Source organism: Lithobates pipiens, unplaced genomic scaffold (assembly GCF_037356315.1).
Source record: "Lithobates pipiens isolate NorthernLeopardFrog02 unplaced genomic scaffold, aLitPip1_a1.2 Scaffold_30, whole genome shotgun sequence".
NCBI lineage: Eukaryota > Metazoa > Chordata > Amphibia > Anura > Ranidae > Lithobates > Lithobates pipiens.
The window spans coordinates 126,490,594-126,515,397 of record NW_027507791.1 but is presented as its reverse complement, the minus strand read 5'-3'; the positions used below and the strand labels follow the sequence as shown (position 1 = coordinate 126,515,397).

The 24,804-nt window shown below is 42.7% G+C and overlaps 1 protein-coding gene across 8 annotated transcripts in view; it reads right to left on the bottom strand.

The window, feature by feature from the left end:
- NPAS3 (neuronal PAS domain protein 3) overlaps positions 1–24,804 on the bottom strand; it is a 623,665-nt gene that overhangs the window by 334,075 nt on the left and 264,786 nt on the right. For all 8 annotated transcript variants that reach the window (XM_077464822.1, XM_077464823.1, XM_077464824.1 and 5 more), the window contains one exon: positions 8,250–8,494. In XM_077464822.1, the coding sequence (XP_077320948.1) occupies positions 8,250–8,494 (245 nt within the window). The remainder of the gene's footprint in view (positions 1–8,249; positions 8,495–24,804) is intronic.

Sequence of the window (24,804 nt, the reverse complement as noted above, 5' to 3'; positions counted from 1 at the left end):
AACAATCCTGTATTTTCTGCCAGAAAATCACTTAGACCCCCCAAAAATTATATATATTTTTTTAGCAGAGATCCTAGGGAATAAAATAGCGGTTGTTGCAATATTTTATGTCACACGGCATTTGCACAGAGGTCTTTCAAATGCATTTTTTTGGGAAAAAAATACACCATTTAAAAAATAAAAATAAAATAAAAACAGTAAAGTTAGCCCATTTTTTTTTTTTTTGTCCAAAAGTTTTGACTACCTATTTTTATTTAATATATATATTTTATCTAAATCATACATACAAGTAAACTGATTGGAGGTTTGTTTTGTTTAATAAATGTTTAAGTGTAAGAAATTTTCTGTATCACGTATGAAGGCCGCTTTCACACTGGAGCGGGCAGGCGTTGATGGTAAAACGCAAGTTTTAGCGGCTTTTTACCATCATTTTAGCGGTGCTATTTGGCTGCTAGTGGGGCACATATAACCCAGCTAGCGGCCAAGGAAGAGGTTAAATGCGCCCATGAAGCACCGCTGCCAAATCGCATTGCATGCGCTTCGGCAGTGGTGCCCATTCATATCAATGGGCAGGAGTGGTGGATGAGCAGTATACACCACTCCAAACGTGCTGCTTGCAGGACTTTTTTTTAAGATCCTGCCAGCGCATAGCCTCAGTGTGAAAGCACTCTGTCTTTCACACAGACTGCAGGGGAGCCATTTTACAGGCACTTTACAGGTGCTATTTTTAGCCCAAAAGCGCCTTAAAACGCCCCAGTGGGAAAGGTGTGTTAGATCAAGGGGGATTAAAAATAAATAAATAAATAAAATAAAATCGGCCTAACATATCGGCCCAAAAAAATCGGCATCATATATCGGCTATCGGCCGCCATGATTTCTAAATATCGGCATCGGCCAGAGAAAAACCCATATCGGTCGACCTCTATTCTAAACTATCGGAATTTGATGTGACCGTGTGTAGGCAAGACAGCTTGTGCGGAATTCCGTCGGGAAAACCATCAGAGCTTTTTCCGACGAGAATTCCGACTGTGTGTACGCGGCATAAGCCTACCAGAAAGTCAGTATTTACATAGAAGATGCAGCAAGGTTCACTGATAGAGGGGGTTATACGGGCAAGGCAGGAAAAATCTGCCCAACGTTTCTGCATGCAGTTTAACTTTATATGTTTTTTTTAACAGATGTATAATTAAAGTTAACATATAAAAAGTCCATTATGCATATATTTACCTATTTTAATTTTGCAATACAAGTTACAGACAATAAACTATAAAAGTAATATGGATGCTAAATACAATATACACTGTAAAAATCATTAAAAAAACTGAAACATTAGAGTTGAATTTGGTTTCACTATTAAAGAATATGTAAACCAACCATATGTACCTGTTGTACCATATCCTGTTCTCTTTTTATTGCTTCCTTTGTGTGAAATCCCTGGTGTTCTTGCCAGTCCCCCTGCTTTCCTATAATAAACTGACCACACAAATCATGACAGCACAGCTCTCAGAACTCAGCCTGCTCTACTCTAATGATCAGACTTATCCTAACATGTCCCACTGCACAGCTATTCACTTGGAAGACCAGTGGGCTGCTATCTCTCCTCCCCCGGCTCTCTAAGATCGTTACAAATGTTTTGCCTTTCATTTATATTTTAAACTGAATGTGTTGTTTTACAACGTGGGGGTTACATATGCTTTTATCATTTCAGAAATAAAATAGTATTGCCCTAAAAGCAGTATGTATCATAATATGGTGACTGTAAATCTCATGTTGTCCAGAAAAATGAATGATGGAAGGTATGTGCAGGTATGTTGCTCTACAGCTTATGTATTTTACGGTAAAGTCAGGAAACATATTTGGTAAATAACAAAGTACAAAGTATGTACTCGGGCTGATTTCATTGACAATACTCACCAGAAGAGTGGGGTGTATTCCCAGTCCTGTAGAACATACTTTGATTTCTCCCTGACAGGTCTGCTGATTAGGCTCAACACGACCAAGACTGGCTGTTCCAAGTGTGGGTACGTTTGTAGAGTGGAGGTGGGAGTATTGGATACAAATATTTAGCTGGTAGGTGAGAGATCTTTTTAAGCTAGGTAGCCTAGGTTCAGCAGCTCTCCACAAAATGGAGGACCCACTAGTTATAGGGGTCACTTGACTTGGGGAGTTTATATATATTTGACAGACGTCAATCGTTAGATTACTTCTGTAGAGTGGGAACAGCCATTGCTGGATGGAAATTCAGTCAGCCCTTGTTGAACAGAATACATTTGATCCATCTATGGGCAGCTAAAGTGGATGCCACTTCCTGTCCACCCACTGGGATCCACCGAGGCTGTATTCATACCTAACCAGAGCAGTTTGCGGGCATTTTTGAGTGCTTTTGAGCACTTTTGCTTGTACATGCAAGCATTTTAGAACTGGGTTTCAAGCATTTTATATGTGTATTCGAGCTTCAGGAGTTTTTGCTTTAGGCAATGGAAAACACTAGGGAGAGGAGACTAATTTTTACAGGCTCACAATGCCTGAACCATGCCTGACAAAAAGCCTGAAAATGATCAGAGCATTTAAATGCAGTCCCATTGACATCTATGGGGCTGAGAACCCCCAAAAATCTGCCCCAGAAGTAGCTCATTTGGCTTTTGGAGCATCAGGCATCAAGTTGTAGGTACCTGAGCACTCATATGTGAACAGCCACTATTAAATTACACACAATTTTGTTTGTTGAAAGTTTTGGAACTTTGAGCTTCAAGATACACAATGCTCAGGTGTGAATGAGAGTCTTGAGGGATTGAATGCTCCAGACACTGAGGTAGAAGCAGTGAGATCTATGGGAATAAGACTGAGCAGGAGGCGAGGGAAGAAGGAACAACAAGAGGTATGGGGGGGACAATAGAGTGAAGTGATAGGGTGTGGAAGAAATGAAATCTGGGAAGAAGAGAAGGCCATTTAGTCAATCCACAGTTGTAAGAGTCAACCTAGTTATCAATTCAAAAGTGAGGAGTTCCAAAGAATAGAGACAACCTCTGCAAATGGAAAAAAAAATTGTGCCGGCATATTGGGGAGATGTGCTTTTGTAGTAGAGGAGGTTCAGGCCACAGCAAGGGTGTTGTGGCAACGTGGAAAGGCTGCAAGCAAATTTTCTTAATGCAGATAGTAACACCCCTTTTACACAGAAGGCGTTTTGCAAGTGCTAGAACGTTAAAAATAGCGCCTGCAATCCGCCCTAAAACAGCTGCTCCATCGTCTCCATTGTGAAAGCCCGGTGCGCTGGCAGGGCATCAGGAAAAATCCTGCCAGCAGCTTCTTTGGAGCGGTGTGTTTACCGCTCCTCCACCGCTGCTCCTCACTGAAATAAATGGGGCAGCGTGGCTATACCGCTGGAAAATTGCGGCACATTGCGGGCAGTTTTAACCCTAAAAGCAAATAGGTTATATGATTGGCAAAGGAATTTTCCCTTAGTGTGGTAAATGTGCTTTGTGAGCTTAATAAATGTGGTGTAAATTCAGTTTTTAAAAAAATACCCAATCACGTGCAAAGAAAAAAAAAATTGTATTTTTGGTTGCACTTGGTAGGATGATGGAAGTCAGCAGAGCTTCACCTCATTGACTATACTATGAGGAAATTCCCTTGTAAAATAAATAGCCTATTTGCTTTTACTAGATCAGCCCCCCTATTATGATATGCTCAATATCCATTTAGTGCCTGCTCATTTTCAATGACTGCAGAGAATAATGAATAGGCTCAGCTTGAATAGCTCAGGTTAACTGGTTTACTTGAAATTATTTTCCTATTCTAGGCCCCTTTAATCTTGCCATCCTCTATGAAAACAAATTTTTAGAAGGCCTCAGCAAAAATGATCAAAGCGTCTGAGTGATTTCCTATTATTTGATCTGCATGCAAACCCTAACAATAAGTTTTCCTTGTTTGCTTCTTTTTGGTATGTTAAATATACCACTGAAAGAGTTTTGTTATCTCTGTATTTACTGTAAGTTATAACCTTTATATACTGCCTGTAAGTACAGAAAAAAAATTGGTGATCCTGCAGAAATCCAGGGAGTTTGCAAATTACTGTGCACTCACAAGTAGTGTTTTTATCCCTGCCCAGTTTGCCTCTTTGGACTACAGAATACCTCCCCTTTAAGGTATGGAGATGAGAAAAGGAGAAGGGGGTTCTCTAGTCTTCTGTTTAATATTTTTATCTAAGTATTTTCACAAAAGAGAATACAAAATTTACAACAAAGAATGCAGATCTTCCACAATGTAAAATACGTATGAAATGGGTAGTAGTCCAAGCATTTTAACATAAAAGAGCGTGGTTCTGTAGTCTTAACTTCCTCTCCTAGGGCGACAACGCTGCTCTTCCACAGATGCAGTACAGTGAATGAGTGTTGTCATTTTAGGACAGAAGGTACGTTAATTACAGAATAATCGGCTGAAAATAAAGGCAAAAAAGTTTACAAAAAAACGACTGCAGCCACCATATCTAAATGGTAATCTGCAGTATATTCTGTTTTTGTTTTTGGGTTTACATATGTTTAAGACATGTTACATAATAATGAAAAAAGGGCCATCTGTTTCTGGCAAAATGTTGGTATCTTAAGCACCAGACACAGGTACAGATGCAAACCTAATTACTATACAAGAAAACATACAACTGTAATAAACAAATATGTAATGTTCCAAAACAGAACTTTACAAAATGAAATTATAAGTCCCTGCTTTAACAGCAGAGGGAAAGCACTGTGGAATTTGATATAATATACAAATATGCATTTGGCCAGGACAGGGTTAAATTTACAGACAGCCTATGTTTGCAGCTCTGTCAGTCACTGAGCATACCGGACTCATTAATCTGCCATCTTTGTTTACCTCATTGCACAGCCTGATTAAATGAATGATCGCTGACAGCTCTATGCATTTTTATTGTGCATACCCCGACAGCAAAGAACCGTTTAATGTCAGCTAGTATGGAGCCTAGAACGACAGAAGCGGAATCTGTGATGAGAGCCTATCACACTCCAAATGGTTAGGGACTCCAAGTCTACTGTTTGTAGACAGTTTCTTCAATAACGAAGGCTCAAAGTCCCATGGTTTAAAGTAGATCTATTGCTTTCCCTCAATGGATGCTGCCATTTTGTGGGCTGAGCAAACATTTGCAGACGTGCAGTGTGCCAGTTATCAACATCTGTGTCGCATGGGGCACAAAGTGCCCAATAATCCGTTCCAAATGAATGTCTGATAAATAAAATGCCATAATAAAAGTAATAAACCCTGGAGGAAATGCAGAGGTATCTGTGAAGACTCTAAGGCTGCTTTCACACTGGGGCGGTGCGGGCGTCGGCGGTAAAGCGCCGCTATTTTTAGCGGCGCTTTACCGTAGTTTTAGCTGCGGTCTGCGGGCCAAAAAAGGGTTAAACCCGCACGCAAAGTGGCGCTTTACCGGCGGTATTGCCGCGCTGTCCCATTGATTTCAATGGGTAGGAGCGGTGAACACACCGCTCCTTCACCGCTCCAAAGATGCGGCTAGCAGGACTTTTTTCACTGTCCTGCCAGCGCACCGCCCCAGTGTGAAAGCCCTCCGGCTTTCACACTGGAGTGAAAGGGGCCGGTTTTTTTCAGGCGCTACACAGGCGCTATTTTTAGCGCTGTAACGCCTGAATACCGCCCCAGTGTGAAAGCAGCCTAAAGGAAATTTGTATTTAGAACATTGGTCAAAATCATTTTGCCTTAAAGGGGTTGCAAAACTTCGTGTGTTTTCACCTTCCTATGCATTAAGGTACAAAAAACACCTGGCAGTCACCGGCCCCTCAGCTCCCCCCCCCCTCTTTTTACTTACCTGAGCTCCTTCATCTCCTCTCCATAGGGTTCTCGGGTCTTGATTGGATAGATTGATAGCAGCGCAGCCATTGGCTCCTGCTGCTGTCAATCAAATCCAATGATGCAGGTGCTGGCGAGTGGGGTCAAGTTCAACATTGGTGTCTGTGGACGCAAATGCTGGACACAGGAGCGTGCCCGCAAGGTAACCCCCTCAGAAGAGCGCTTCTCCTAGGGGGTTATCTGATGCAGGGAGAGCCTCCGGGGGACCCCAGAAGAGGATGTTCAGGGCCACTCTGTGCAAAAACGACCTGCACAGTGGAGGTAAGTATGATATATTTGTTATTTTTTTAAAATTAAAAACGATCCTTTACAATCACTTTATGGCCACGAAACTTTAATCTGATATCTAGAGACAATGTATATTTGTGTCACTTTACATTCATAATATATTCTAATATTTCTAGCAGTGTAAGACTGTTCCAACCTTTGTCCACATAGGAAACCCTTGAGAAACATTTCAGGTGCAGGAGCCCCTGCTCTTGGCACATCATGCACACTGAATGTTTTGCTAACTCTCCTAGACACCTTTCCTCCTGGCAGCAGAGATTTGGCAGAAAAAAACGCCTAATGCTTGTAAACGCATGTAACGCGTTTAGGCACGTCACGCACTTGGACATTAATTTATTACGTTTTAAGTATTTAAGTTTACATGCATTTGGGCGTGTCCAGTGTTTTTCTGTCACAACTCTGCTGCTCCTGGGCGCACTGGCTGTGGGTTTTTTCTGCCTGTAAATGCCTATGTGTGCATGAACATATAAACTAACATGCAGGGGTGTTTAGAGGCATGAAAAAAATGCCAAATGCCCCTAGGAGCAAGAGAAAAAATGTCCAGTATGCATGAGGTTGTACATTCAGGAAGTCTGTATAAAAATATGTAGCAACAGCAAATTTCTTTAAAGCGGTAGAAAACCCCAGTTGTTTATTTATGCCTATATTATATTATTGGATTTCCTGTAGGTATAGTAAATAACTCCTAACTGTGTACCATTTAAGAGATATTTACTATAGTAGCAGCCGGCGACAACACCGGAGCATGCACACTGCGCTCTCAATAGACGACATTCCATCCATTGAGAAAGCTGTGCCTCAGCCGTGACTCTCGTGCACATGCGCAACGTTATTGGGGCCCGACCACTGAAATTGCCGGAGCCCCGAACCTGGAAAGGTGGCCAGGTGAAGATGTAAGCCCTGCTAGTGGTGACAGCGTGCTGCTGGAGGGCAACGTTTCAAGACAAGTCTTTCATAATTTGCCTGTATTCAATGCATACTAGCACATTATGGTCTTAATTTTCAGGAGGAAAATTTTTTGCACTTTACTACCGCTTTAACCACTTCCGGACCGCCACATGTCGATGTATGTCTCTACTTTGAGGATGGATATTGCTGTTGTGGCAGCAGCTAGCTGCCATAACCCTGGTATCCCCATGTTCGGCAGGCGGTCCGGTACAGGATAAAAGTGGTCTCTGCGGCGGATTCGCCACAAGATCACTTTTATCGGCGGCGAGAGAGGGCCCCCCCTCCGCGTCCGGTGTTCTCCGCCGCTTACCAGAGCTGTCGGCAGTGGCGGAGGCAATCAGATCCTTCCTGTGGCTGTGCATGGAGACAAGCAAAGGGAAGATGGCCCCCACCCTTCTCCATGACACTGCAGGGCAGAAGCGATGTCAAAACGTCACTTCCGCACATAGTTCTTAAATGGCCTTTTTTTTTTTTTTTTTTTTAATGACAAATTATTTATTTATTTATTTTATTGCATTTTTGTGTAAATATGAAATTTTGGGTCTTTTTGACCCCAGATCTCATATTTAAGAGGTCCTGTCATGCTTTTTCTTATTACAAGGGATGTTTACATCCCTTGTAATAGCAATAAAAGTGACAGAATTAAATTTTTTTTAAAACAGTATAAAAATGTAAAAAAAAAAATGGTCAAATAAATACGATTTTTTTTTTTTAAACGCGTCCGGTCTTAAAGTTGTTAAAGCAAAGCCCTACCTGCTAACCAAACACAGAGTCATAGCTATTATAACATATAAATGTTATCAGTAATAAGACAAATTACATTGCTGATGTGAGATGGACAGTGCAGAAATCAAGGAGTTTTAAGGCAAGTCTTTCACAATTTGCCTGTATGCAATGCATACTAGTACATTATGCTCTTAGTTTGCAGGGGGGAGATTTTTTTTTGGGGGGGGGGGGGTTGTGCTTTATTAACGCTTTAAAGCAAAGCCCTGCCTGCTGAGCCAAACACGCAGTCATAACTATCATAGCGTAGAAATGTTATCATGAATAAGAAATATTACATTGCTGAAGTGAGGTGAACAGTGCAGTAATCTAGGAGTTCTACAGTGAGTGACCATGGTGAGCGCACACACCTTTGACAGAAGTGTTGGGCGGTGGGCCTTCCATACGTAGGTTCCATGGTGGGTCTCCTTGGTTGGCAAAGTCTCTCATCTTTAAGTAGCTGATGGTCAGGCGGATGATGGATGCCTTGTCTAGCTGACTTGTGATGGCCGCGGGCAGAGGGAGTAGTTTGGCAAGCTCGTAAAACTCAAAGTTCTCCTTTCCACGCCGGGAGCGGGCAGCGTCCCTGGACTTTTCTTTCCGCAGGGCTTGTAAACTAAACATAAAGAAAAATAGAAAACATCATTCAGGATAATACACCATTTATCAACTGATATATTTATCCATTACACTGAAAATTTAAAATCTGTGTTCTTACAAATAAACTGAACATTGACATAAATGTACACAAGAGCTTCTTTCATTTAAAGCAGAACAAATGAAAAATGAAATAAAAGCCCATTAAAAGTTAAAATAACAAAATCTGTTTCTTCAGCAATTTCACCAATTACTCCCACGGTACTTTTTCCTCTGCCACTAGATGTCCTCAGTCTGATGGCCAGTCTCATTCAACCCACCTCCTCTGAGCCTAGGCCATCCTGGACCCACCACCAGCATGTGATTGGACAGTGACATTTTTTTATTTTTCATAAATATTTACAGTCTGACTTGTACTCTTTTTAGTAGTTGAACTGTACTCCTAGAATCACTAGTAATTAAATGCTGTGCTATCAATCGCTAAACACATGGAACAATTAGCTTCCTATGGTGTAAACCTGTGGTTCTCAACCTTAGGGAGACCAAGGCCTGGTAATTCCAAAATGCCCCACGCCCCATCATGGCAGATCTCAAACAATGTGTTGCCAAACCAATTCTAAACTTCCCCTACTCTATCTAAAGAACTCTACTCTACCCTACCATATTTTTTTATACAATTGGGCTATAAACACACTTTAAATCTTAAACTCGTATTCATCACAATCCAAGTTGTTTTTAGTAATTTTTATTAGTCCCAATTCTGCTTATTTTTAATTCTTATTTTGTAAGTCCCTGGAGCAGACATTTTTTCACAGTGTCAGTATCTGGAATTTTCACATTAATGTACACACCCATCAAAATGGATACAAACTTGCAACAAGCAATTTCAATGAAAAAAGAGCGATCACTGGAGCAGCACTGAGTCTGGCAGACAGTAGAGAAAAGACTTCAGCATGCAGGCGGCACCAGCCATCGACACTCGGAGGATAATATGAAAGTAGGTGCACAGTTCAAGCTGGCCACCCTACACACACACCGCAATCCCAGGAAGTTGCACACTTTCGATTAGCATTGCACCCATACCAATATCAGTGCCGATACAAAGAATTTGCACGAGTACTTGAACTCATGCTTATGCTTCGATACTAGAACAGATACCTTCAAGTCCGCAAACCGTCAAATATATGCGAATTTCAACCGTATCCGTTTTAACCCCCCTAGCGTTAATCCCGAGTCTCGGGTTGGGCTTTCACTAACAGGAGCAGTAACCCCGAGCCAGACTCAGGATCGCATCGCTGGATGCAGGGAGGACACAGGGAGAGTTACTTACCTTGTCCCCTGGATCCAGCGATGTCCCCCGCGCTGTGTGATCGAGCTGTCCTCCGCTCGATTCACAGTGCTGGATGCTGCCGTGCCCCGTTCCCTGCGACGTTACAGGGCACGGGAGCGGAAAACGGCGGCAAATTCAAAAAAGTAAAAAGACACAAAACACACACAGCACTGTAATCTTACAGATTACAGTACTGTATAAAAAAATTACACACCCCCTTTGTCCCTAGTGGTCTGTGCAGTGCCCTGCATGCACTTTTATATTATAAATACTGTTTTTTCTGCCTGGAATTTGGAGATTGTCCATAGCAACCAAAACGTGTCCCTTTTTCAGTGTTTTAGGATTTGATTACATTAATGAATAATTTTTATTATTCTTTATTATATTATAAACTTTATCATACCCGGGATGTCTGCTAGACTCTGGTTTGAACAGATTTAAGAGAGTTATTCCTAATGCCCCGTACACACGAGCGGACTTTTTCACATCCAAAGTCCGACGGACTGATTCCGTCAGACTATTCGATCGTGTGTGGGCTGCAACGGACTTTTGATTCACCAAAGTCTGACGGACTTTAGAATATGGAACATGCTTCAAATTTTTCCGACGGAACTCCGCCGGACCCGGTCCCTTCGAAAAATTTGCTCGTGTGTATGCTATTCCGACGGACTAAAACCGACGCTAGGGCAGCTATTGGCTACTGGCTATGAACTTCCTTATTTGAATCCAGTCGTACGTCATCACGTTCGAATCCGTCGGAGTTTAGTGTGATTGTGTGTGGCCAAGTCCGCTCAGCCGAAAAGTCCGTCAGAACTCAGTCGGAACTCCGGCAGAACTCCGGCAGAACTCCTTTCGGAAGTCTGTCGGACATAAGTCCTCTCGTGTGTACGGGGCTTAAGAATTACAGGACTACAAAATAAAACGCCAAATTTCCATGCAAAATAATTGTACCGCTTTCAGCACCTAAAACCAGACTGAATCATACCGCCAGGGAGGCTACTGGAGATGGATCACATATGGGCGGGCCAGCCACAGCGTTTTTAAAAAGAGTTTGGTATGATTTTGAGCACGGTTCAGGTTAGATTTCTATCGTCATGTACTTTGACAATTCGCACCTGAATTGCACATGAACCGCTGAACAGTCGCACAGTAGGGGGCAGAAATCCCACTGTCAAAACTGGATCGCACATATATAAACCCAGTCTAATTGCCACCTTTATAGAGAAAGATGCAGGAGGATATCGCACAAGGGCACGGCAGTGTGAGACGCTGTATCCGGACCGAAGAAGCTCTGGCAAATGCTCTACCTCTGCACCACCAAAAATAGGTACCACCAGCAACATAGGCATTGGTAATTGGTATCAGTGTCTACTTAAGAAAAAGTATCAGTATTCGTACACGTCTTTAAAAAAAGGTATGGGTGCATTCATACTTTCTATGCCAACTTACTGGGTATTTCCCCTTGGCCTGACCTGGTGGCTGCAGAAGGCTTCAGTTTATGAGGGCAATTCTGTGTTGATCAACAAACGCCTCTCACTTCCCCATCACCCCATTCTCCAAGCATTCAGCTATCAGACTGGACTCTTTCTTCCAACTGGGGCTTCTTTGCAGTGTATCCGGCCCAGACATGCATAGGCAAGAACCAGCAGCACCTACATGTACACTGAGATCCTCCATGATGCCCGAGATCTACAATGTCCTGCACTCCTGGGGGCCTCCAAAACTAGGGAAAAGCTGCAGGTTCCCCTTCAGCCATCTTTATCTACTGCTCTGTACAAGTAAGTAACTGGAACTGACAGGCGCCCAGGGCAGCCACAGCTGCCCAGAAGGACCCAGCATATATATAGTGATATGCAGTAGCTATTAATCGCACAGTGCAATCATGCCAGCTACATAAATCACTACTACATGCTACTTGTGAAGTTTACAAAATAAAAAGCCATTTGCCACTAATTTAATGCAAGTGATTTTGGGTAACTGACCTGCTACAAAAATCTACCGTTTGAAATTTAGCATTCGCCTCTCTGCTATCACATCCTTCTGGGTGGATTGGGTAGAAGGATAGGATCCCTCTAATGAAGATGTGTGACATGGGAAGAACTATTCCCTAATAATCCCACATGATTGAAAGCTTAGTGTGACTTCTGAAGCATTTCTGAAGCTTCTATAGCATGCGGACATGCCTTCTGACTTAGTCCTTATGTGTCCAATACACATAATGTACGCATTGCTGAACTTCACAAGCTGTTGATCCCATTCAATCTGAGTAGCAGCAGGACCCATATATATGAAATGTTGAACTATTTGCATTATTCTAGTACGAGCCAGATATAGTAAAGGGTTAATTTTCTGCAAAAGTTCATGTTTCTCTCTCTTTCAATGTAGAGTGTCAGACGTGCACCAGGTTATGGATTTTCCAGAGCACACCTTCTATTAATCAATTACTCTGGCCTGCGAGACGAGAGGCTGCTCAGCACCCCCCCAACTCCCCCATGAAAAATTCATCAAAGGACGGAGTTCTGGAGCTTTGAAGCCTCCCTGCACCTCTCGTGTTTCGATGTCTAGCGATCAGAGGCACCACCCGTCGCTCCCCACCCTGGCCTCTGTAATGGGAATGCTTGTTCTAACATGCTGAGCTTTTCGCGGCATCTAACGGGAGAACAAGTGAAGAGGAGCCACTCTTAGGACTCTGGAGGAAATCTTAGTGCCTCTCTCTTCCTATTAACCATTTCTATGCCAATAACACATGGCCCTTTAAAGCAGAATTCTAGACAAATATGAACACACACCATTTTAGTACAGCTGCTTGCTCCCTACTACCATTAAATAGTGCTTAAACATAACATTACCAGTATAATTAGCAAAAAATATATATCTATATTAACCCCCTTAGAAAACACACATGTGAGCAGTTTGGCCGCTCATGCAGGGGCGCCGGATCTACATGCAGGGTGCCGGACGCATGGATTTCAATAGGGTTTTTTGTTCAAAAAAGGGTGGCCTCGTGACAATAGTGAATTAAAATTCGCTATTGTCTTCCTGATTCTCCTCCCTGTGACCCGATTGGCCTGGGAATCTTAGGACTCACGTCCATCTCCCGCGAGGGAGGGGGTTTGGTGTTAGTTTGCTATCCCCCCCCCCATCACTGGCCGCCACTGACAGTGAGCCTAACTCTGCACTGAACAGTACCACCATGTTAAAGAAGCGTAACTAAACCTACAATCTATTTTTCTGAATGTCTGGCATCACGTCTCGCAACCCATTACCAGCCTGCTGTATGCTCTCTTTGGACACTGGGCTGTCTATCAGGCCTATGAGGAATTCCAATGGCCAACGGAAGGAGCATGCACGGTACGCTGACAACGCCGCTGCTAATTGCAAAGCAGTGACTAATGCAAGTCATAGATGATTCAATTGGAAAGGTGGAAGGAAAGAAAATTGCGCTATTGTGTTCTTCCGGTGGGGGGGGGGGGGGTGCAGGGAGCCTTCCCAGCTGTCATAACACAATGATTACTGCTAGCGGCTCAATCCGCTAGTGGTAAACATGTGTGCAAAATCCAACAGGCTGGATGAATTCAAGTCCATTTACTGCCCATAGATGGTTGTAATCTCGGCTAATCCCTGCTTTACCAACCAAGATTCGATCCATCTATGCCCGACTTTAGCACTGTCAACTTGCAACAAGAACTCTTTAGGTCAGAGGCTTTGCAAGAGATTCACAAAAAAAGAATTGCTTCATTAAACTAAATACAGTGAGATATGCTGCAAAACATGCTAAAAATGGATTTAGGGTTCAATGAGGAGGCATTGTATCACCTCCTCAACACCTACAATAACCCCCTGATCCCTACACTAGCATGCCGCAACTGTGTGCATTACATGCAGTTGCTGGGCACTTGCGGCGCAGCCCCATTCACTTAAACAGGTAACATTCTGCAGGTGCTATGCATGCTGTAAGTGGCAGGAGATATAATTCTGCGCTTGACAGCCGCTGAAAATGTACACCCCCAGTTGCTGCTTCTGCACCTAAAGGGAGTAGCGGTTGGGGGGCTATTACCACCCCCCCAAGTGCAAGTGTGAACAAGCCCTCAGGGTTTACATACACTTTGACATGTTTCAGACATTGGACATGGAGTTTATGGGAGGGAAAGGACAGTAGCATTACCAATGTGGTGATTCGCACTGTTAATTCAACATTAGTGTCTGTTTCCAGAGCATTTTAGTTTTCTTCCCTGACACAAATCCAAATGGCCTTATCTTCAAGTTCTGAAAGAATTTTGTCTTACTGCAAAGTGCCTAATATACTATGTGTAAACAGATACAGGATCTCCAGTGGCCTGTAAAATAGCTTTATGTTCCCCAAGCGATGCTGTCACTCAGGGCTGTGTCCTCTACAGAGAGCTGCAGGATTCCTGGGAATGCAAAAAGACTTCAGCTTGATTTGGTGGAACGAACTGTAGAGCAAAGCAAAAAGATTTCTGCTACGTATTCTGGGCCAGGGCTGCATATTGTTTTGTTCTCTACATAAAAGTAACGAAAGTACCTATCCCAAAGTTAAAGAAATCAGCCTTGTAAATGAAATAATTTTTTTTTTTTTAATATTGATGTGAGTAAATGTTTTCTAAATACCTGTTGATCCTGCTAGTTTCTTCTCTCTCTTTATTTGGGTGACCACAAAATGATGCAGGACGGTGGTCGCCCTGTGCATTCATCTATTTTGCTGCACTCAATGCCCCCTGCTGGTTGATTGAAAGCCGCTCTTACCATTTAACAACAGAATCTGGGGTTTTCTGTAACTAAAGCCGGCCATAACAGCTGCTAGCAATAATCGCATGAAGAATCTGGCAGGATGGTTGTACCCAAGCTGATCGACGTGGGTACATTCAGTCTGCTCATATATGGTTCTAATCTCAGCTGGTTCCTGCTGAACCGGCTGAAATTCAAACCATCTATGGCTGGCTTAACTGACATTTTTGCTGGGCAGCATGGCCCGTGACCGTGAGAGGAAGAGGAGAAATAATTGATCTAACGGTACAGTAGTGTGAACTATTATTGCTACACTGTATGTGTTCATCATTTAAGCCATCTATAGATGGTTCGAATCCCAGCTGGTTCCTGCTAATTCGAACCATGTATGGGCAGACTGAATGTACTCAAGTTGATCGATCAATCAACTTGGGTACAAACAGCCTGTTGGATTTTATATGTGATTATTGCTAGTGGCTTGTTTAGAACACAATTGTGAACACAATAGCTGCATTATTATTATTATTATTATTATTATTATACAGGTTTTATATAGCGCCAACAGTTTGCTCAGCGCTTTACAACCTGAGGGCAGACATTACATTTACATTACAATTTGGTACAAGAGGAATCAGAGGGCCCTGCTCGTTAGAGCTTACAATCTAAAAAGGAAGGGGCAATTGATACAAAAGGTAATAGATGTGGGGGATGAGCTGATAGAGGAAGTAAAACAGTGTTAGTTAGAAGCAGGATAGGCTTCTTTGAAGAGAAGGGTTTTCAGGGATCGTCTAAAGATGGATAGAATAGGGGACAGTCGGACAGATTGGGGTAGGGAGTTCCAAAGGATGGGAGAAGCTTTGGAGAAATCCTGGAGGCAAGCATAGGAGGAGGTGACAAGGGAGCTAGAGAGCAGGAGGTCTAGAGATGACCGAAGAGGGCGGTTTGGTTGGTATTTTGGGACTAGGTCAGTGATGTAGCTGGGGGCAGAGTTATGGATGGCTTTGTAAATTATTGTTAGTACTTTGAATGCATGGGAGGTTCCTTGGTTGCCGGAAAGAAAATCGCTCTGTCTATGGCCGGTCTTACTCTTAAAGTGTTCTTAAACCCAAGAGCCTGCATTCACTATATCTAGTCTCCAATAGTACACAGAACATGGCAATTATTTTCCTAAATATAAAGTGCTAAATACTTTTTATCATTAACAGTCTTATGACTTCTATCAGTGTCCAGTCAAGCACTGGTTAAAGCTTGAAGGTAGAGTTTTCATTCTCCTCTGACTGTCCTATGAGGCTGTATGATCCCTGATCCTCTGTCTGGACAGTGCTGATTGGCCCTGTGCTGATCACATGCATTCTCCCGGAAAAAAAAAAACTCTCTAGCAATGCACACCAAACTGAGCATGTGCAGAGTGCATCCAAGGCTCTGTACTATCAGCAGATGGATTGAGGACAGTAAAATAAGGGGAGTGTCAGAGAAGACAGGATCAAACAGCCTTTTAACATAATGCGGAGGATTAACCCCTTAGGTTCCACAGTGAGTATAACAAGCATGCTTTACTGCATTGCAGAGTGATTTTACTGTTGTGGGTTTAATAACACTTTAACATGTAGTGTAATGCACCATGTGCTGAAGACCCCTTCTTCTAAAACCTTTACCATATACATAGTTACATTATGTAAGTTCTGCACCTATATCTGTGGCTTGCCTGGGATTTGAAAAGATAAGTGTCTATCACCCACATATGATCCAGCTCTGCCTAGTGTTTAGGCCTTTGCAGACGACATTTCTCTCCCCACCGTGCATCACAGGGACACTCAGCCTGTCGTGTTCTACAGCAGCGATCTGCCATTTATATCAGGCCAAAATACGCTGCTATATTTAGTTGTGAAATTGGCCTTTTATGTTCCTGATGTTTACAGAGTCGAGGAGAAATTAATGTTGACAGCCGCAGGCGGCTCAGCTTAACCCCTTACTTCTTGTAGCGTTCAAACCAGCACACCTCTCCACAGGGGATGGATGTTTGTAATTCTGATGTAGTCTATGTGGGGGAATGGGAACCTAAAAAAGTCCCCTTAAAGACACTATTAGGGAATTTGGGTCATTTATAATTTTGTACATTTATCTATTAACCATTTCCTCCCCTAAGCCTGAATAACCAGAACCAGTTCTTAGAAAAGTGCATCCTTTTTAGCAATTAACCATTTCAGAGTCAGAGAATTGACTCTAATCCTTATCCCTGGATGCAGATGCCTGCTAAAAGGAGGTCTTGACACACTTTTATCTCCATCAGCTATTTACTAACAGACAAATAGAAAAAGATATGGTAAATAGCCACAATTATCACTAGCCAAGTCTTTGATACAGGACATGCAGAATAGAGGTGTCACGTCGCATTACTGTCCTGACACGTGATGCGGTGGGCGACCCTCATTCAGGTCACATACCCCCCTCATTCCTCCACCTCACACGTCAAATCCAATCAGCAACAACAAAGCACAGGGCACAGGAACGCATCTGTACTATGCCAGACCTGACAACAGCGAAGGTGTCTTCTCAGCCGGCGCGCTGAATTGTAAGCTTTTACGTCAAGCAAATACAACAGCTTATTATTATTTTTTCATACTTTGCATAGCACATTTTATGGTCGGTGTAGATCAATTTTATGGCCAGTTCAGATTCACCCAGAACTATATCACTAACTTTATACAGTGAGCCATTAAAACTATTGATTGCTTTATTACAGCTATTCCAAAATACGCTGACAGATTAGCAAAGCAGTCTAAAGAATACTACTGACATCCAAAGTGCAAAAACCCACAGCAACCAATCAGATTTTAATTTACAGAGTAATGCCACGTACACATGACAGGACTTTTTGACAGCAAAGGTCCGACGGAACGAGCCAATCGGACAATTCGATCGTGTGTGGGTTCCATCAGACCTTTTCTTGCCAAATATCTGGCCGACTTTAGAAATAGAACATGTTTTAAATTTTCCTGCCGGAACTCCGCCGGACAGAGAAAGCCTAATCTTTGGTGTGTATGCTAGTCCGGACAAAAAAACTTCGATAGGGCAGCTATTGGCTATGAACTTCCTTATTCTAGTTCAGTCGTACGTCATCACGCTCAAATCCATCGGACTTTGGTGTGATTGTGTGTGTCCAAGTCCGTTCATTCAGAAAGTCCACCGGAACTCCGCCGAACGTCCATCGGGAAGACTGTCGGACCTGGTCCGTCGAAAAGTCCGGCCGTGTGTGCACGGCATAAAAGATGAATTCTGATTGGTTATAATGGATTACTGCATTTATTAAGGTCAAAGGTTCTGTTAAAAGCACCAAATCGGTCAGGATGGGTTTTCACATAGAAATTACAGCACATGCTGGCCTAGAATCATGTGTTACAATGATCAGAAACCACTTTCAGAAATTATTTGATTACGTTTATAAAAATACAAAAGGTTTGTTCAACATTAAGCATAGTTACCTAATTTACCTATAAGGCCGCGTACACACGGGCGGACTGTTCGCCCAACTTTGTCCGCTGAACAGTGTTTCAGCGGACAGTCCGCTCGTGTGTGGGCTTCAGCGGACAGTTTCAGCGGACAGTCTGACGAACAAAGTTTTTCGGAATTTCCGTAAGACTGTCCGCTGAAACTTGGTTTGAGCGGACAGTCCGCTCATGTGTAGGCTTGTTCGACAAACTAAGTCTCGCGCATGCTCAGAAAGAATTTACACGGGGAAGGTTGCATTGCAGTGTATTGGACGTCGAATTTCTCGTCCCGTCGTACGTGCCGTTCACGTCATCGTGCAAGTTTTCAGCGGACTGTTCGTTCGTCGTGTGTGGTCAAGTCCGTTCATGCTAATTTTGAACGGACTGTTTGTCAAACTGTTTGACGAACCTAGTTGGGCGGACAGTCCGCCCGTGTGTACGCGGCCTAAGTTGTTCTACTTTCCAGATGAGCTGAAGCAGAGGAAAAGAAGATGGCAATAGTAGTGATGCACTCCATTAGCTAGCTAAGAGATGAAATCCCTACAGATTGAGGGGCAATTTCTTGGATCCAACACGTCTTCTGTTCAACATGTAATCAGTGGTGGAATTACATATAAAATATCCATCCAATGTGTTTAAAATTTGATTTGTATCTGCTACCACTAGCTCTTGTGAATCGCATACCCTAATCTTTTTTGGATGTAAAAAGAATAGCCTATAAGTCAGAAAATGTATTTTTCTGCGTGCTCTGAGGTTTTAACCCTTTAGGTATACAAAAACATATTGAGATCATCAGAAGATCCAGAAATGATTACCTTAGGCCCATTTTACATGGGTAAAGCTGCTGACTCATGATACTGATTTTGGCTGTGTTGTGTTGCAAAGTCTTGCAGCCATCACAATTTGTATGTGGTCGTCTGGAGTACATTGCCGAGTTTTGACAGGCAGCTGAGGTGCATTAAAAACATGCAGAGGTTGATTTACTAAAGGCAAATACTGTACACTGTGCACTACAAATGCAGTTTTGAGGGGAAGCTCTGCTGATTTATATCATCCAATCATGTGCAAGCAACAATGCAGTTTTTTTTTCTTGCATGTGATTGAGTATTCTTTGCCTCATTTACTAAGCTCTGAAGCAAGTGCACTTGCAGTGCACAGTATATTTGCCTTTAGTAAATCAAACTCATTGTGTTTTGGGCTCAAATCCTGTGTTATCTCAAAGGATCCAATTAGCTCTCCTAGTTATGACCTGTGTGTTGGTGTCCTTTGATGTGATCTTGGTGATCGATAAATGACATTTTGGATTTCAATCAATGTGCAGCCCTGGTGGATATACCCAGAGAGGGTGTCTGGAATCTGCCACATTTACTCCTGCTCACTACTGCACTTGAGGTGGCCTTGCTATTGTTTAGGCTGATCTGGGCACCCAATGTCATCTTATGCCTAGTCCTTACTGTTTTATAACGTTGCATGTTAACCACTTCAGCCCTGGAAGAATTTACCCCCCTTCATTTCTTCATTTATCTACTTACCCACGGAGGTAGGCCGGGGCAAGCACTTGGTTGGACATTGGGCACTGACTGGTGCGCAGTCATGTTGGAACAGGAAGGAGCCATCTCCAAACTGTTCCCACAAAGTTGGGAGCATGAAATTGTCCAAAATGTCTTGGTATGCTGATGCCTTAAGAGATGCCTTCACTGGTACTAAGGGGCCAGGCCCGACCCTTGAAAAACAAATCCACACCATAATCCCCCCTCCACCAAATGGTTTGGACCAGTGCATAAAGACATGGATGAACGAGTTTGGGGTGGAGGAACTTGACTGACCTGCACAGACTCCTGATCTCAACCCAACAGAACACCTTTGGGATGAATTAGAGCAGAAACTGCGAGCCAACATCAGTGCCTGGCCTCACAAATGCGCTTCTGGAAGAATGGTTAAACATTCCCATAGATATACTCCTAAACCTTGTGGACAGTCTTCCCAGAAGAGTTGAAGCTGTTATTGCTGCAAAGGGTGGGCCAACACAATGTTGAACCCTACGGACTAAGACTGGGATGCCATTAAAATTCATGTGTGTGTAAAAGCAGGTGTTCCAATACCTTTGACAATACAGTGTATATTATGGTGCCGGGTAATGTGAAACCCAAGCTATACTATAGATATATGACCAGTCCTATGCCTGAAATGCAGCTTAGGTCCAGTCTGGCTCTAATGGGAACATTTTAAAGTGACCATATGTGTTCAAGTTTACCTCTATATGGTTTGTTAATTTCAATGGAAAAGTAGGACAGGTATAAGAAACAGGATGGAGACAGAAAAGCCATCCAGAGTAAAGTATTACATTGATGAATAAATTGAAGATACAAATGCTGTATTATGAGCAGGATAATGACTTGCATCTGGGCAGGTTGCAGTGGAAGTCCTAATGCTTTTCGATGCTGTTCCTCAGGTTTGTGTTACACCCAATCTGAAAAAAGCAGCTACTCACCACAAAACATGGTACTGCTGTTCCCAACAAGTTATTCAGAATTCTATACTCTCTGAATCTAATGATGGCCATACACTATACGAAAAATCGGATGCATTTTTTGTTTGTTTTTTTACATATACAGTGCCTTGCGAAAGTATTCGGCCCCCTTGAACTTTTCAACCTTTTGCCACATTTCAGGCTTCAAACATAAAGATATAAAATGTTTATTTTTTGTGAAGAATCACCAACAAGTGGGACACAATTGTGAAGTGGAACGAAATCTATTGGATTTTTGAAACTTTTTTAACTAATAAAAAAATGAAAAGTGGGGCGTGCAAAATTATTCGGCCCCCTTGCGTTAATACTTTGTTGAGCCACCTTTTGCTGTGATTACAGCTGCAAGTCGCTTGGGGTATGTCTCTATCAGTTTTGCACATCGAGAGACTGAAATTCTTGCCCATTCTTCCTTGCTAAACAGCTCGAGCTCAGTGAGGTTGGATGGAGAGCGTTTGTGAACAGCAGTTTTCAGCTCTTTCCACAGATTCTCGATTGGATTCAGGTCTGGACTTTGACTTGGCCATCTAACACCTGGATAAATTTATTTGTGAACCATTCCTTTGTAGATTTTGCTGTATGTTTGGGATCATTGTCTTGTTGGAAGATAAATCTCCGTCCCAGTTTCAGGTCTTTTGCAGACTCCAACAGGATTCATCCAGAATGGTCCTGTATTTGGCTGCATCCATCTTCCCCTCAATTTTAACCATCTTCCCTGTCCCTGCTGAAGAAAAGCAGGCCCAAACCATGATGCTGCCACCACCATGTTTGACAGTGGGGATGGTGTGTTGAGGGTGATGAGCTGTGTTGCTTTTACGCCAAACATATCGTTTTGCATTGTGGGCAAAAAGTTTGATTTTGGTTTCATCTGACCAGAGCACCTTCTTCCACATGTTTGGTGTGTCTCCCAGGTGGCTTGTGGCAAACTTTAGACGAGACTTTTTATGGATATCTTTGAGAAATGGCTTTCTTCTTGCCACTCTTCCATAAAGGCCAGATTTGTGCAGTGTACAACTGATTGTTGTCCTATGGACAGACTCTCCCACCTCAGCTGTAGTTCTCTGCAGTTCATCCAGAGTGATCATGGGCCTCTTGGCTGCATCTCTGATCAGTCTTCTCCTTGTCTGAGCTGAAAGTTTAGAGGGACGGCCAGGTCTTGGTAGATTTGCAGTGGTCTGATACTCCTTCCATTTCAAAATGATCGCTTGCACAGTGCTCCTTGGGATGTTTAAAGCTTGGGAAATCTTTTTGTATCCAAATCCGGCTTTAAACTTCTCCACAACAGTATTACGGACCTGCCTGGTGTGTTCCTTGGTCTTCATGATGCTCTCTGCGCTTTCAACAGAACCCTGAGACTATCACAGAGCAGGTGCATTTATACAGAGACTTGATTACACACAGGTGGATTCTATTTATAACCATCAGTCATTTAGGACAACATTGGATCATTCAGAGATCCTCGCTGAACTTCTGGAGTGAGTTTGCTGCACTGAAAGTAAAGGGCCGAATAATTTTGCACGCACCACTTTTCAGTTTTTTATTTGCTAAAAAAGTTTAAAATATCCAATAGATTTCGTTCCACTTCACAATTGTGTCTCACTTGTTGGTGATTCTTCACAAAAAATTAAAATATTATATCTTTTATAACAATATATTTTTATTATAGAATTTCCACGAAAATTACAGCAGGATATACACAACAAGCATGAATCATACTATAGTGTCAAGTACATACCAAAGCAATATAGAAGTAGCACAGTTAGCAAGAAAAAGAAAAAAAAAGTACAAAAGGTTCGACAATGAATTATTCTCGGAGAGTAAAGATCTGTCTAAACAAATGCAGCTCTAACATGAACATAGATAAGTCAAATCAAAAATTGAGTTACAGACCAGGAGATACAGTCTAGTGTAACCGTTTGTGAACTCAGCGATAAGATATATACTTAAAGGGTGAGTATGGAAGAATATCCCAAAAGGAGAAGGAAAACAGTGAATAGAGGGCGTACGTCCCACCGTCCCGGGCGCCCCCTCTGGGATCAAACTGCACCCGAGTCGGCCGGCCGCACCCCCCCAATCCTAGCTATGAAGCTATTCCCTCTCAGGATGTCAGTTGTTCTCAGTTACACTGTATGTCCCTTATACCAGTTTAGCCAAGGTTCTCATTCTGTGTAAGCCTGAGTATATTTGCCCAAGGAGGAGGTGAACATCAGCTCATAGGAAATATGTAAGTGAGCTGTCTGGAGCACGCCAAGGAGCGACGGCACCGTCGTCGACCTCCACTCCCTGGCCAGCCCCAGGCGTACGCTCAGGAGAATATGAGTTGTAATTTTCCTTAAACTAGGAGGTAGAATTTCAATACCCAGGGATAATATAGCTAGACCTGGGCATGGGTGCACATGGGAATTAGAGATCAAGGATATTACGTTAAATACAGCAGTCCACAGAGGCTGGACTGCTGGGCACTCCCAGAAAATATGAAAGAGTGTGCCTCTGTGTCCGCAGTTTCTCCAGCATGCTGGTGAGCTTTGGGAGATGTAGCGGGCCAACCTTGAGGGTGTCAGGTACCATCGCAGCAGCAACTTCTGGTAAAGTTCCCACAAGTTGGCACATCTAGTGGTCTTATAGGTGGAAGAGACGGCATATCTCCATTGCTCCACGGTGTAGGATCTGGACAAGTCCAATTCCCACGACCGGATGGAGGGAGTTTTAATAAATGTTGTTTTCTGCTGCAGAAGACCATAGAATAATGAGATACCTCTAATGGACGTGGTAGGGTTAGTGAAATACAGATGGGCCCTCCATGGTAAAACGATGGACGGGTCCGGGAGAGTTGAAAGTAAGTGGGAGATTTGGTTATAGGTAAAAATGTCGCCCGGTAGCAAACCGAACTCCAATTGGAGGGATCTAAAGGATTTTGTGGCCGGTCCAATTTGTAGGGCACTAACTGCAGTGATACCTTTGGCTAGCCAGTGTTTGATATTAAGGTTTGGGATCAGAAGTTGAAAACATGTAAGGGTCAGCGGGACGGATTTGGAAGGGGCAAAATATTATATCTTTATGTTTGAAGCCTGAAATGTGGCAAAAGGTTGAAAAGTTCAAGGGGGCCGAATACTTTCGCAAGGCACTGTACCTAGTGCAGACAGTCCGGATGGGAAACACATTAACCCTTCAATTTATTGTTCATTCGACAGAAAATTTCCAACTTGTCCTTAGTTTTTTTGACTCAAAAACGTCCCAAAAATTATCGACTTTGTGCCCATTAATTGGCCAAAAAAATTAACGAACTGTCTAAATGACTGAATTTCAGGCGATTTTTTGTATATTGTATGGCCAGCATAACTCTTTTGATTCCTCGTCCCACCACCTGGGAAGCGTGCCTTTAGTGGGCCCCTCTGCAACCTAAGTTGTTTTCAGGACTTTTTACGCATACCCCCTCGATGATCAACATTAGTCTTTTACCTCCCTAGCGGCAATTGCGAGTGTGGCTCGGGGTGAATTTTCACTACCAAAAGTGGTAACCCCGAGCCATATTTGGGATCGCATCGCAAGATCCAGGCAAAGTTACTTACCTTGTCCCCAGGATCCTGCGATGTCTCCCCGCTGTGTGTGCAAGCCGTGTCTCCGCTCAATCTATCACAGTGCCGAGTTCCGTTCCCTGTGAGCATCACGACGCATGGGAATGGAGCACAGCGCAAAATTCAAAAAGTTAAAACACATAACACATACAGTACAGTGTAATCTTACAGATTACATTACTGTATCACATTATTTCACATCCCTTTTGTACCTAATGCTTTTTCCAGTGCCCTGCCTGCAGTTTTATATTATATATACTGTTCTTTCTGCTTGGAAACTGGAGATTGTCCATAGCAACCAAAAAGTGTCCCTTTACATCAAAAGCGGTTTTAGATCGGCTACAAAACAGCGATAATAAATTAGAATCACTTGCAGAATTGAGTGATAGTGAATCGTGGGGAAATCAATCATCAAACACTGAAAGTAATGACAGTGACAATTCAGCAACTGAGCAAATTTCAGTGTTTTTGATTTGATTACATTATTGAATCATTTTTATTATTATTATTATATTATTATTTGTTATAATTATTTATAGTTATTTATTATAATTTATGATTTTGTTTCAAACTTTTTCATACCCGGGATGTCTACTAGACTCTTATTTGGATAGATTTTAATGTATGTTATTCTTAAGAATTACAGGCCTACAATATAAAACG